At 36.7% G+C, this 15,225-nt stretch overlaps 2 protein-coding genes across 2 annotated transcripts in view; both read right to left on the bottom strand.

The window, feature by feature from the left end:
• Positions 1–368: 368 nt before the first annotated feature.
• On the bottom strand, positions 369–9,534 carry SNRNP27 (small nuclear ribonucleoprotein U4/U6.U5 subunit 27). The gene is made up of 6 exons (XM_006201547.4): positions 9,406–9,534; positions 7,537–7,657; positions 6,304–6,416; positions 5,655–5,734; positions 1,841–1,905; positions 369–784 (listed from the first exon to the last, which is right to left on the bottom strand). Exons 1-6 carry the CDS (start codon positions 9,437–9,439, stop codon positions 730–732), a joined length of 468 nt encoding a protein of 155 aa, XP_006201609.3. The 5' UTR covers positions 9,440–9,534; the 3' UTR covers positions 369–729.
• A 3,296-nt stretch (positions 9,535–12,830) lies between these two features.
• Positions 12,831–15,225, bottom strand: part of GMCL1 (germ cell-less 1, spermatogenesis associated) — a 42,184-nt gene continuing 39,789 nt past the window's right edge. Inside the window, exon 14 of the mRNA XM_072937592.1 lies at positions 12,831–14,945. Coding sequence (XP_072793693.1) covers positions 14,817–14,945 — 129 coding nt within the window. The 3' untranslated portion in view covers positions 12,831–14,816. The remainder of the gene's footprint in view (positions 14,946–15,225) is intronic.

The following is a 15,225-nucleotide window of genomic DNA, read 5'->3' on the forward strand; positions in this document are numbered from 1 at the left end:
TAAGGATTAACAAAAGAGAGCAGCATAAACATTCTGATCTCTGTGGGCAGGGGCAAGAAATACATGCTGAGAGGAGCCTAGAAACACAGACACCAAAATACTAACTTCTGGGGGAAGATTACAGTGATTTTTGGCTTTTTTTTTTAAATTTTCTGGTTTCCCTCAGTTTTTAATAAGCATGTATTGCTTTTCAATTGGGGAGAAAACAGTAAATGGTATTTGGGGGCAAAAAACACAGAAGATACAAAAATCTAGTTATACTTTTCATTCTAATTTTTAAACTATGAAGAATTATGATACTAAATTTATATATGAAAAAAGAAAATGTGTAGGGTGATTCTTTAATCTAATAATAAAAATATCAAATATAAAAGGGTAGAAATACTGCTTTATTTGAGAAACTGACTTCCAAATTACTTTTATGTGTTTTAAAAAGTCCTAAAGAGCATCCAAGAAGAACACATATGCAGCTTCCATAGGAATAAGAACAAAGGAATGGGGTTGATGACTGCCCCAAGTGGTATTTCCTACAGGAAAAAAAGTAACATTTAACCTTCTTTTTTTGAGGCAGGGTAACTGAAGTACACACATCATAAATAAAATTTTCTTACTTTACAAGGAGGAAGGACTGTGATCCCATTTTTTGATGCATATTAAATACAAAATACAAAATCCACTGTCCTAATCAAGATGAGGGGGAAAAAAAATCATTCTTCAACATTTCAATTCTCATGCAATGAAATCCAAAGGTCTGTTGAATCCACCTTTTCGATTCATGTACTGCCTACGATGAGAAAAGAAAATTTATTGTTTATTAAAAAAAATTCTGGACTCTTCTTATAAAAGAAATAATCACATGCTTTAGAAATTTAACCTATAAATCATCTTTAAAATGGCAAAGTCTAGGGCAAGAAGTATTCAAGGTTAAAATCCAAATAGAAGTATGGAAATATACTTTCAAAATTATTTGGGAAGATTCTATAGACTTTAAAAAAAAGTCAGCTGAAAATCTGTATTAACTTTAGGTAATACTTAATACATAGTTTAAGGAAATGGAGAAGAGTTTCAAAATAGGTACCCATCCATCAAGCAAATCTGATTTCATACTGTACTAGTTCTCCCCATAAGACTTTATTTGAAGGTAATTTTATGAAGAACTGTTGATAATTCTGGTTCTTTAACTCACAGCAGTCTCAAATCACAATCTTCATATTCTAAATTAATTGGAGTATCAGTCTTTTATCAGTGATAAAGGTAGAGAGGAAAGCAATGTTTGAAGATGTCTTGACTTTTCCATTCATTCAGTGAGATTTCAAGCATGGACTGGTTTGTTCTGTGGTATTAACACACTGACTGTCTACTGCGGACGGGGTGCCTCTGGGGAAATAACAACTGTCACTTGGTTTAGGGTGATGTGGCGATCAACATGTTAATATGCCTATACTTACCAGAAGGAGACTTACTGCTGAATTACTTACACAATCAAACTAGGTAAAGAATTCAGGAGGGATCTATTTTAGAAACAATTAAGTGAAATTAAAGCTTAAAGACTTGAGATTATGCTATTTTGAAGAAAGAACCACCTACAGCCCTAAAACATTTAAGCCAACTACCTTTTCTCTGTAATTGTTACTAGCTCACATATGAATTTGAAATTATTTTAACATGCCAGACTATAAGCAAGGAAGATTAAAATAAAGAACACTACGTAAAATATTAAAGTAAGGGACTGTACAGAAAACTGCTACATTTCCTACAAACATGATTATCCCACAACAAATTCTTTCCCAAGCACATAATTTATATTAGTTCAAACATCATAATGGCAGCTATTACATACCTATACTTCCTCTTCTGAGACACGTTTATGGCATAGGCGTTTACAGAGCCATCCACCTTTTTTCCCTGGAGAAAAGCAATTAAAAAAAAAAAACAAGAGAAAGGATATATTAAGTACCTTTTCAGAGCTGGATCCCACAGACACACTTAAGCAGCAAGATTTATTTAAGAATGAGGTCCAGAATGAGAGAATTTTCAGATACTGATGATATCCCATGAGCTCCCAAGCATTATAGCTCTGTTCACATTTTCATAGTCACACATAAGCAATTAAACCAATATTCAAACCAATAGACACTGAGGGTATATGTATTATGTACAAGGCATGCTGTGAAGTAGGGTAGCAGATCCTCACCTTTTCTGGTCAAAGAATTCTTCAAAACCAAATACAAGTTATGGGATATTTTCCCTAGAAAAATTCATTCACAAAAATTTAACTTATGACCTTAGCTCATGGCATGCTCAAATCAGTCACCATTCATAGCTAAATCCCATTTCTTGCACAGGCCTTGCAATTTTGATTTTTAAATCAAGAATCAGAGTACAAAATAACAGCCACTAATGTAGTGTCACTTGTATCTCGGACTTTCTGTTTCATTCATTCCTTTATGGGTCTTTTGATTCAGCCAAGTAAACTCACCACTTTCTGTTCCTTGTGCCTGAATTGCACCCCCCCCGCCCCCGTCCAATCTTCAACCATCTGGTTCTTATCCATCCTTCAAGGCCCAAATCAAATGATCCAGCTGCCAGGAAGCGCCATCTTCTCTGACTCCCACAGGATGTTAACTGTGCTCTCCTCACAACACCCTCCACTTTCCACTCTGCGTCATCACAATGTATACACACAATGCAATTTCCCACGAGACGGCAAACTCGTACAGAGCTTGATGGAGGGATACGGGTGTGAGTGACCTTTGCATTCTCACGTCCTAGGCTACTGCATTTGCAGGTGCTCAGAAAGTGACTGTTACAAGTATGAACACTGTAATAGTGGGGTGTATGTATCTCCTTGAATTAATTCTTATTTTGTGGTTGGCTTTATTCCTTTGATAACTATGTAAGTTTAAAAAGTGAAAGCTCTAAACATTCTTAGAAACAATGAGCAGTACATACACACAAATTAAAAAAAGGTGTAGTATATTGTGTATATGTATTTACATGCAGTATATCGTATATGTGCAGTCAAACTGTAACAATTCTACCTAATCAAACTGAAAAAAAACTTTTCTTGTATGAATATTCTTTATTAATCTGTCAGAAAAAAACACTTAAAGGGCTTGGGAAATAAAATCTTTTTTTTCTCATTCATATCTCTAAACTTTATTCATCATACAAGGTCTATTTAAAATTGATGTATTAAATAAATGTGTATTGCATTGTTACAAAAAAAAAATATGACCACTGCTGGTTAATGACATCATGCGGTCACATGCATGTACACACAGGTAGCCCTCTCCCAGCATTACCCATGGGAGTGAGTGCCCCCTATCCATGCAGCATACCTATCAGATCCCTGTGTTAGCACAAAAAAAAGATTCTTACCCACTGGCATGCACAAGTGAGGTGCATATTTGAAGGTAAGCTAAAACAAATATATTTGGTCTTCCTTTTCTGTTTCTGTTTTCAATGTATTTTGGGGGAGAGGGGAATACTGGGTAAATTCCTGAAGTTCAATTCCTAAAGGCTTACTGATTTTTGAAAACTATTTGCAGAGTTGTATATTATTAGCCCTATTCTCATTTACATGCTGGGATAGAAAATTATCCATTAATAAACAGAAGCAAACTTTGAAACTTTCTAGAATGTCAAAATAGAAGGGAAAAAAAGTGACTACATTGACATATGAACAGGTTCCACTATAGGTAAATGGTGAACTATCACCAGTTACACATTACCAAAAAATACAAATGAGCTAGAAATTCTATAACTCATAGTCATGAAGCCAACTGCATACAAATTAAATTAACATCCTTGCAGATGCCATTAAAAAAACAACCGACATCAATTATCATGGTACTCCATAATTTTAATGGGATCTATAAATCCTCACCTAATTTTTCCTTTATAAACAAACATCTTCAGCACAGACTACATTTAAAAGTGTAGTGTAGCTTCATCTTTACATCTGCTTCTCAAGAATTTCAAACATAACATCAGGCAATGGTAAAACCAAAAAACAAAAGAAAAGAATTCTAATAAGGTCCTCCCCTATTCTTCGAAAAATAATAAAATTTAGTTGTCTTATTTTGGAGATATTTTTATTCACCTAATATGTGTATTAATAAACCAGTTCATTTATAAAATACTCTTGGAATAACATATAAGGATTTGGTATATTCAATGAAAAACCCCTGATACATAAACTGTATTAAATTCTAAAATGGGATTCACATAACCATTTGTGAGAACAAGAGCTCATTCTTAATTTTCTCACCTCAAAACGTTAGTTGTGCCTCGGTACTCCTCTTAGGTCATACACTGTCATTAAAAACAAAAACAAAAACCATGCAAGCCCTACACAATCACATCAGTTAGAAAGAAACTCTTACAGCGTCTGATGTTACCCTACTTCATTCACAACTCAATGGCATACAATATTAGGGGCAGTGGATTATTTTTGACAACTTGCCTCAAAAATTTCAATTTCCATTTGCAAAATTAAATGGACTTAAAATTCTATAAAAGAAAGCTTTAAAATTCTATTTTCTCTCTCTGCACACACTCTCCCTGTCTATCCTTACTAGCTTCCTCTCTATCTTCCCTTCTCTTTTTCAGTTTCCTCTTTCTCCAGGTCTTCCCTTTGCCCTATTCCTCTTTCTCCCCCATCTCCCTATCTCGCTCCCACTTCCCTCCCTCTAATCGCTCTCTTCAGCTCCCTCTCCACAAACCCTCCCTCCCTTCCTTATTCACTCCAATATTATGATCAGGGCTAGAGACTATTCACCCTTCCTTCAACCCCTCTTCTGAGCTAGGACATACGTATGCAGCTACGCAAGGCCGTCTTTATCTGGCAGCTGCATTTCTTTCTGTTTCACAGCACTTCCCTTTCCTATAATCCTTGCTTGATTAACCACATCTTTCAGCCTGACACCTCAGAGTCATCACTGACTGCTCACCTGTACTCCCACCACCACTAACTCTGGCTCCTGATGGTCCTCAATATTCCAGCCCCTCTTCTCAGTTCAGGCCTTCACCACTTTCACTGCACAGTTCGGCAGTTCTCCCAGCCTCCCACTTGTCCTCCACGATGCTCCAGGTCATCACTCTAAAACACACATATAATCTGTCACTTCCTTGCTTAAAAATCATTGCTTCCTCTCCTCATCACCTAAAGAATCAACTCTAAATTCCTCAGCATGGCTAAGGGTTTCGAAAGCCTTGTGATTTGCCTCCCACCTCTATTTCTAGCCTTAGTCGTAGTCACCAGCCCATCAGCACCCTTTCCCTAGTCACTGAATTTGAAATTCCCACCATACACTATGGCATATTCATGCCCACATGGCATTTTCATGAGCTCTTCCTTCTACTTCAAATGATCTTCTTCCTCTTCTTTGTCTGACCAACTCTACTGGCCCTTTAAGATCGAACTCAAACATCCCAGGCAAATACTCTCTGAGTTCCAATGGCTGCTCACCACTTCCTTCCCTTTGCTTTTGGATCCCTTCACACAAATAGTTACTACTTTCGAACTGCATAAATTTGTATCAGTGGAAGAAATTACAAGTGATAATAAAAAAAAAAAACAGGGAAAAATGGGATGGTCATGATAGATTAATTCAAATAAGAATACTTCACTGGCTACATGTTTCACTTACCTTTGTGGAGTCAAAGGAGGCAAACCCCATTAACTTCATCATTTCTATTTCTTCTTCGGTTTTGCCCTCTAAGTCTTCCTCTACAACAATAAGTGATAAATTTTTAAACATTGTCCTTCTATATACATAAAAAGAGGTGATAATAGATTAATAGTCATTCCACCTTATCAGCAGAGAATATACAAAATAATTAGCTAAAGACTTGAGTTTAATGAAAGAAACTCTTCAATTTGGACAGAATGTAACTTTAGGTGCAAGGAAGGATTGTGCTCTCCATCCTCCGTTAAGAGACGGCTAAAAATGACAGGCTTGGAGCCTTGAGGCAGGCCCACCTCTAACATCAGACATGAAACTAGTTTTGAAGATACTTTCAAAGTAGAATATTCTCATGTTTTAAACTGTCCTTTCCATATCAGGAGCACTAGATAACCAGCAACTAAGGTACAATTAAAACAAAATCTCAAAACCATACACTATAAACACTACAAAAAAATGTAATACTTAAATGCTCAAAAAGTATACTTTATAATTTTATGTTATTATATTTTATATTATTATATATAATTATTTTGTTATGGTAATGCTATTTTACTGAAGTTATTGAAACAAGGCTATACCCTTCCTATAGTTATTTATCTAGTAGCATTACCAGTAATCTGACGTTCTTTGCTCTTTGTTTCTTTTGTTTCTTTCTTCTCCTCATCTCTTCTTTCTTTCAGTCGAGAAGGGGAAGGAGATGTGGATCTATGTCGTCTTGGGGATCTAACATTTAATATGTAAAGATGTCAGAAACAGAGGCATACCTGACGACTTGTGCTGATGAACACAGATATACGTGAACACCCGGAAGGTAAAGGCTGAACAAAAGCCAAGCTCTAGAGAACCAGGAGTTTGTTCTCCAAAGATGAATGAGGAAGAAGGTTCTGCCAAGGCCCTGATTATTAACAAAAAATTATTTATCTTTTAATCATCAGTTACGTTCAGTATAGTTAGGGCTAAAAGATTTTTTTGTAGCGCAGAAAAAGTAATGAAAGTTTCTAACAACTGCACACAAATGCACAAAGTATGTCTGATGCTTATTAAGAATCGGAGTCCACACTTACACGTGGATTCTAAAAAATACAACAAACTTGTGAATATAGCAGAAAAGAAACAGGCTCACAGATGCAGAGAAGGAACTAGTGGTTACCAGTGGGGAGAGGGAAGAGGGAGGGAGAAGAGGGAGGGACAAGATGGAGGTCGAGGATCAAGAGGTACAAACTATCAGGTATAAAATAAGCTACAAGGATGGGCTGTACAACATGGGAAATACAGCGCATATTTTATAATAACTATAAATGGAGTATAACCTTTAAAAATTGTAAATTACTATATTGTGTTCCTGTAACATATAATACTGTACATCAACTATACTTCAATTTAAAAATGATATTATAAAATAGAAGCATAAACAAACAAATAAAAGATGCTGCTCAAAAAAGAAAAAGAATCAGAGTCGATTTCTAAAATTCTTTCTAGATCTCACATTCTTGATTACATACTTGAATAAACTGTTAGCACCAAAAGTTAATAAAAAGCAAAGAGGAAAATACAAAACACTTATTGTTTTACTCTTGCCAAGCTAAGTGCTTTTCATGTCTTATTTCTTATTTACTCTTTAAGGCAACTCTACTATGTAGAGTGTTACTGACCAATCATTTTCTGATATGGTAATGTTATTTTACCAACGGGAATGTTAGGGTTGGAATAAAGTGGGATTACATTACCCTCATTTCATGAAATTGTAAATCTCTTTACTAGTGATAAAAACAAAGTTAAGGACAGTGACTGCGTAGCTGCTTTGAGACTTCTGGAAAAATTTCTGGTTATTTTTTGCACTTACCTGGATCGTCTTCTGTGTGGGGATCGAGAGCGGCTTCTTCTCCGATCTCTCTCTCGGGACCGGGACCTCTCTCGGCGCCTGCGTTCTCTCTCCCGGGATGTGGACCGGGACCGCCTACGTTCTAACACAAAAACACACAAAATTGCAGAGCCGAAAATTATCTCAAACATCTAGGGCTGCCCCGTCTAACAGAAATGTAATTCGAGCCATTTCTAATTGTCACACTAAAAGAGTGAAAAGAAACAGATGAAATTAATTTTAACAGTGTATGTTATTTGACCCAATATACCAAACCATTATCATTTCAACATGTACTCATTATAAAAAAAATTAATGAGATGTTTTATTCCTTTTTTTCCCCTGTACCAAATCAAGTAAATCTGGCATGTATTCTATACTTAAATGGCACTTCTCAATTCGGACTGAGAACATTTTAAGTGTTCAATAGCCATATGTGGCCAGCGGGCTCATTTAACTTTTAAGATCAAATTTGATTAGTTGAAGGTGAAAAAACCAACCAGGTGGCAGAATCGAGGGTCTAAGTGAGATCTCCCAATCAAAGTTCTGGGTTCTCTACTTTTCACTGCCCCTTTTATGAGCTGGGGGCCAGAGACGTTATGAAGTGACTCCCTGGATGCCAACTCCTGAATAGAGATTTTCCTACTATAAACTGGGAAGGAAACACTGAGTATTTAAGAACCAGACAGCATCACATGCTGAGGGTTATGCAGTGTGGCATCACTTCAGACATTAGTTTTGTTTTTTTTAAATTAAATTAACAAACTATATTTACTTAAGGCAGTTTTAGATATACAGAAAAATTGAGCTAGTATTACAATGAATTCCCATAGACTCTCACTCCATCTCAGTCTTCCATGTTATTAACATCTTCCATTAGTGTGGTACATTTGTTACAATTGGTGAGCCAATATTGTTAACATTATTTTTTGTTCTGCTAAAAAATTTTTTTTAAAAAATAGTTTTCATTTTTTAGAGGGGTAAGTAATTACGTTAATTAATTAATTAATTTTTATTATTTATTTGATGGAGGCTCTGGGGATTGAACCCATGACCTCCTGCATACTAAGGATGTGCTCTACCACTGAGCTATACCCTCCTCCTAAAAAATTTTATTTATTAAACTACAGTTGATTTACAATTTTGTGTTAGTTTCAGGTGTGTAAAGTGATTCACTTATATTTCAGTTGTCTACATACATATATATATTTTCAGATTCTTTCCCATTTTGTTTTATTACAGGATATTGAACATAGTTCCCTGTGCTATACAGTAGGTCCTTGTTGTTTATATATAGTAGTTTGTATCTGCTAATCCCAAATTCCTAATTTAACCCTGCCGCGAACCTTTTTCTCCTCTGGTAACCGTAAATTTGTTTGCTGTCTGTGAGTCTATTTCTGTTTTGTAAATAAGCTCATTTGTATGATTTTTTTAAAAAAGATTCTACACATAAGTGATATATGACATCTGTCTTTCTCTGACTTACCTCACTTAGTTCACATTTGTTTTTAAAGGTGGGTAGTATTACCTCCAATGTCTAATTACGGGAATTCGGCGAAGAAAGGTTGGATGACTTACACACGGTCACTCGGAAACTGAGGGAACCGTACAACAAAATTTACTGAATGAGGCTGACAAAGAGTCGTCCAAACCCTAATTTAGGGGGAAAAACTGCCTTTAAACTGGAGAGCTGAAGCCGTGCAGGGCCCACGTCTTCGTTTCCCGATCCACCCCGCTCTTCTCCTCAGGATAAAAAGGTCCCCCTCTCCGCCACCCTTGTACAGATTAAAAAAAAGCTGGGGATGCGTCTCCGACCGAGGCCCACAGCCTCAGAACTGTTTCTGGACTCACCCCTCCGCGGGGAACGGCTGCGGCTGCGACCCATTCGGATTCCTCCTCCACCTCACGCCCCGGAAACGACTGTGCAACAACTTCCGGGAGGGCCTGGAATCCGTTTTGACCGCCGACTGGAAAATGTCGGAACTACTCGCCAGGGTTCCGGCTTCTAAAGAAGGGGGGCGGCGCTGAGCTTGCCCAGAATCAAGCGGCCCCGCCCCGATGCTGCCTTTTCTAAGCCCAGAGACTCCGTTAAGGGCAGAGTTACCTACTCTCTCTGCTCTTCCAGCCCCACTTTCGCGATGGCTTCCCCATCATTTGTGTCCACGGTGGGCATTAAAATGTACTGCCTGATGTTATAGAAATGTCTGGAAAAAGCCATGTATAAACCACCCTAACACAGTTCTCATTTCCCCCCGTTTTTCTTTCCATTTGTCTTGTCCACATGCATAAAATATTTCTTATTAAACCAATTCTAAACATAGCATACGCAAACAGTTTAAGTCCACACGGGGAAACACGAGTGTGGGTCAGGAGGCGGAGAGAGCAAGGGGAAAGAAAGCATGGATGAGTGCTTTCATTGAGTTTTGTGGGAGGGAGGAGCAAAGGCAGGGAAGCAGGCAAAGCAGATATAAACTTGGTAAGTTCGAATAATTTCAGCGGGCCTTGGGATGTAGGGGATGTCCAGAGCTGTTGGTACCTGACCCTGGGGTCATTAGGGCAGAGGAATAATGCCTTGGCTATTGAGTTTGATGAAGGAGGTGGCTGGAGAGTATGGGCTTTCCACTGTCTGGTTTGCATATGAAAGTCACACTCAGAAGGGGAGTAATTTGCTATTTCTGGGAAATAGCGAGCCCTGGGAAGGGCAGTCTCAGCAAAGTTCCAGATGTCAAAACATCAGAAATAAAACTTAAAAAGGCATAATTAATGCACAATTACTAATACAAATATTTATTGCACACCTATGTACCAGAGGACTAATCCGTGAAAAAGACAGAAGTCTGCTCTTGAGTAGCTTGCAATCCAGTGAGGGACACAAACAAGTAAACAGGGTTACGATGCACTCATAGGGGAAGAGCAAGATATCATGATTGCTCAAAAAACGAGGACCTAACTGGTTTGAGGGGGAGGGTTGTCAAGAAGTTTCCAGGAGGAAACGATGTCCAAACAAGACCTTAAAGATGAGCAGAAATTAGCCAGGTGAAACGTGGTGGCTTTTGTGGTGGGGACAGGTGGAAGAGATTGTCCAGGCAGAGAAGACTGCATGTGTCAGGGCAAGAGGCAATGGGAGAGGACATGCTAAAAGCAGAGAACTAAAGAAAAGAAGTATGGCAGCCACCTAGGGAGCACGGAGTGAAAACGTCAAGCCAAGGCTAGAAGCCTTGTAAGCTATGGTGGACAGCAGTCCTAAGGCAAACACAATAGAGAGCCTTTGAAGGGTTTTGAGGATGGGAGGCAATCACATCTGAGTATATTTAGAGAACACTGGGTAATGTGGAGACTTGATGAGAGGGGGAAAACTGAGTGTGAGGTCAGAGAAGTTTTAAGAGGAGGCTGCTTTTTAAGCAGAACAAAGCGGTCAATTTTAAATATTAAAAGTAATGGAAAAAACCACATCTAGCCTATAGGATTTAGCAACAAAGTCTGTTGACTCAGGAAGTCTTAGCGGAATTGAGTATATGTATGGCTTTTGCAGTGGAGACAGAATTTGCAGAACCCTCCTGAGAAGTCCGGCCTGATGCAGGGCAAAATGCAATGGAGGGAAGTAAATGTGTAAAGTTTTTTGAAGATGGGAGAAACTTAAGCACATTTAAATACTGGTGTAAACGAGTCAGTATGGCGGGGGGTTGAGGGGAGTAAAGTACAGAAGAGAAAGAGAAAAACCAAAGAAGTAAATTTCCTAAAGGAACAGTCCTGAGATTAACTTTAGCCAGGAAAAGAAATGGTGTATCTCCAAATGGCTCCTTCCCCTTTAAGATGTGTAATAAAAATTGTGTTCGCCCAGGGCTTTATTTACTGATCAAGTTGCCCTCTCTCAGGATGTAGATTATCTAGCACTGTACATCTTCACTGTATCTGGAAGAAAAATCCTCCCTGTTTCCAACACATGGTTTGAGGGTCCCTCATTCTAATGGCCATTTTAATGGATTCTTTGTAGGGTAGGGTAAGGGTACGGTCAATACTTGTGATCACGTTTGTAAGTTTCCTCCCCAACTAGATAGTAATTTTTCAATAAAGGCGAACTGTAAAGTATGTATGTACTTAGCATAGACTCAACATTAATCCTCTATTTCCCTGCAAATATACCATCTCTAGCCTTGGTTAAATTTTGTTTTACCTTTTGCAAGACAATTTTAAATAAATTCAGCAGCCTTTACAAAAGTATCCTACTTTATCACTACAAATGGATGCGTGTGTTGAGTCAGTTATTTCCCCCCTCGAAGTAGCCTGACCACTAGGTAACAGTTGCTGATGATGTTTGAAGTTTTGTTTGTTTGTCTGTTTTGCTTTTTTATGCCTGTACAAGGACCTTGGGAAGAATCTCTGTGGTTGGGAGGAAACTGTCCTATGACCTCTGTTTTTTAATTTAGTCAAGTGGCTTAGGTCCACATTCAACATATCATTTGAAATTATGATTCAACGTGTCATTTCAGGTGACTGGCAAGTTATCTATCGTCTCTTGCACCCCTGGCTCACATGGGTTCATCTTTAAGGGAATATAACTTCTGACATAGTTTCAGTGTTAACAGTCTAATATTCTAGATCAACTCTGTTTGATAGAATTTTGCAATGATTGAAATATTCTATATGTGCACTGCCCAATACAGTAGTCACTGGTTACATGTGGTTAAGCACTTACAATGTATCTAGTGTTTGAGGAAGTACATTTTAAATTTTATTTAATTTTAATTAACTTAAATTTAGATAGCCACAATGACTCTTGGTAACCCTATTTTTGCATTTGATGTTGAAAATTGTTCACTAATAGTGGCAATCAAGCCTACTGAAAGACTTGAAATGTGATAAAGTGTTGGCTGCGAAACACTTGGTAAGAAAGCGAGTGACTACCATTGTTCATTTAGTTTTGCCTACCTTGCTAAGTTCCAAGCCAAATCTATTTAAAAAAAAAAAATAGGAGGGAGGGTATAGCTCAGGGGTAGGGCACATGCTTAGCATGCACAAGGTCCTGGTTCAATCCCCAGTACCTCCATTTTAAAAAAATTAAATAAACTTAATTACTGCCCTCCCCTCAAGGAAAGGTACACTCATATCCCTCTTTAATTATTCAGCATGGAACTCTAGATCATTTTCTCTTAAGGACCTTCCCTTTACTGATAGCCAAATAAAAGTAATTATTAGTGGGTAAATACTGTTTTCTAGCTCTTGCAGCTTAAAAAAAGACTTAAAAAAAGAAGGCAGAAGCCGACAAACACAAAAGCTTTCATATAACAGTTTTTATGATACTTCCGCTGCACTTTAAATATTTTATTGAAAATATTCCAATTAAAAAGAAAAGTATGCAAACATTAAAGTATTTGGTAAGAAAACAAAAGCAGATCTTCACTATCAATGTAAAGTACTAGCTGACAATGACCATTTTCTCAAATGAGAACACAACCTACTTGTGACTGAAGAAGTAAATTCATTTGTTTGTGAATGACACGCAATTTGGCCAGGAAAGAACCAATGGACAGGAACCATGCGTGTGTAATTCCAATGTGATTAATTCACATGAGTGAAATGAAATAATCAAGTTTACTCAAACTTTATCTTTACTTCCAAGATATGTAAAAATTCAGTTATTCAAATAATTCAATTTAAGATTGGTACTTATATTCTTTAATACATAAAGGTAAGGAACCTCTGATGTTATAAGATGGGAAAAAAACAAAAGCATCTCATGGAAAAGAGATATAATTATAGCCAAATACAAAAACAAGAAATGCAGCCTCTTGATACAGCAAATTATTGTATTAAAAACATTTAAACTACAGTCCTAGGAGTGAATATGGGGGAGGCCTTTAAAAGCTGCCTTCAAATTCACCATGAAGATGAATTTTGAAAAGAGTGATGATTTATGAATCTATGGACATATCACTAGGAAAGAAAAACTAGCAATAAATTCTAAAAGTTAAATCTAATTGGAGAAAATCCAACTTGAAAAAAATTCTGGTTTCAACTAAGTTGTTTTTTTTTTTTTGGTTCATTTTATATAGCTCATTTATTCTTCTTCCAAATGGATATTTATTATTTGTACAGACAAATAAAAGTAATTCCCACTTCATAAACATACTAAAAATATATATTAATCACAAAAAGTACTCACTCTGACTGGGAAGACGATGAGCATGGCTATTTTCAAAACAGCAGTAAACACAAGAAGCCAACATACATAAATCATGACAAATGTACATCTCATTTTTGACAAAAATAATTCTATTTGTACATTAATGCTTTATTGTCAGCTTCTGTATGATATCCTCCAACCTTATTTACATTTACTACGAAATTTCTATCAGCATGTGTAACTCAAAGGCACTCAATTCAGAGGTTATAAAGTCCTGAGCTTAAGTAGGAAATAAGATTCCCAACCAAAATTTGAACATAAATAATTATAAAGATCATAGAATATAATAATGTTTAAAGTGTAATATTTGGTACATAAATAATCTATGACCTAATAATAAAGTTGTACAGAATGTCAAAAAGACCATGTAAGGCCTAGCAATAGCCTCAAAGTCAAAATGATTTTCTCCCCTATTCAAGTTTATTTGAATGTCTGAAGCTGACTTTGTTGTTGTTAAAATCCTAGGAAAGCTAAATAAAAAGCAAAATAAAACAGCATGAAAACGCTTAAGTTAAATAAAACGTTCTTCAGCTGAGTCTTCAAAACCATGAAAACAAATTTAATGATTAAAAACATTTTTGACTAGGAGGAGGAATCATAAAGAGTAGCTAAAAAATTAAAAGCTTTAAACGCACCAATGAAAGAGCATTTATAACTGGCCATTCAAATGATTTGTTTAGCATTCTTTTAGCCAAATAAAAATAAAACTTACAGACTGGATAACTGAGGTTCACCAACATTAGGTAGGATCAAAGTTCAAGCTAAGAATTAAACTCATATTTGGTCGCAGAGAAATGTGAGATTTACCTACAGCAATTTTCTACTGATGCTGAATTAAAAGCATGAGTCGACATTTTTATAACAGAAATGGTTTGACAGATATTTTCTTGGCTTTAAAATGTTTTTCCATAGATGCATAGAAATGTAATGAGGATAAGAAGAGTCTTCTGTATTATCTGTACAGTTCATAAGGCCTTTGACATTGTTAGTCACCTTAGATGTGAAATCCTTAGGGCCATTAAATTAAAGCTGGCCAGAAAAGCTTTCAAAGTGCTACTGTTTCCAACTGATGAGATCCTCAGTTTTCTGGATTTTCCGGATGATGATTATTTTCAGCTTTTTTTTCTGGAGATATATATAGGAAGTTACAGCAAATATATAAAGGGAAGATCAGAAGCCTGCTGTCCAAGTTCATCACTACTTGTTCCTATAAGACAAATTTGTAGCTTTAATGATAATGGTAATATTATAGAAAATTAAACACAGAAACAAATGGTTGAACTGAGTGAACTGCAAGTTAGTATGGTGGTTAAAAGCTTGCATCTGGTGTCTGAGAATCACTGCTTCAAATCTCATAACTCCCACCTGCTGGCTGTGTGACCTTGGGCAAGTCACTGACCTTATCAACTGCAGCTTCCTCACTGTAAATGGGGCCAGTAAAGAGTATCTACCTCATAGAATTATACTGAGCATCAAATGAGACAAAG

This window comes from Vicugna pacos, chromosome 15 (genome assembly GCF_048564905.1).
Source record: "Vicugna pacos chromosome 15, VicPac4, whole genome shotgun sequence".
Taxonomy (NCBI): Eukaryota; Metazoa; Chordata; class Mammalia; order Artiodactyla; family Camelidae; genus Vicugna; species Vicugna pacos.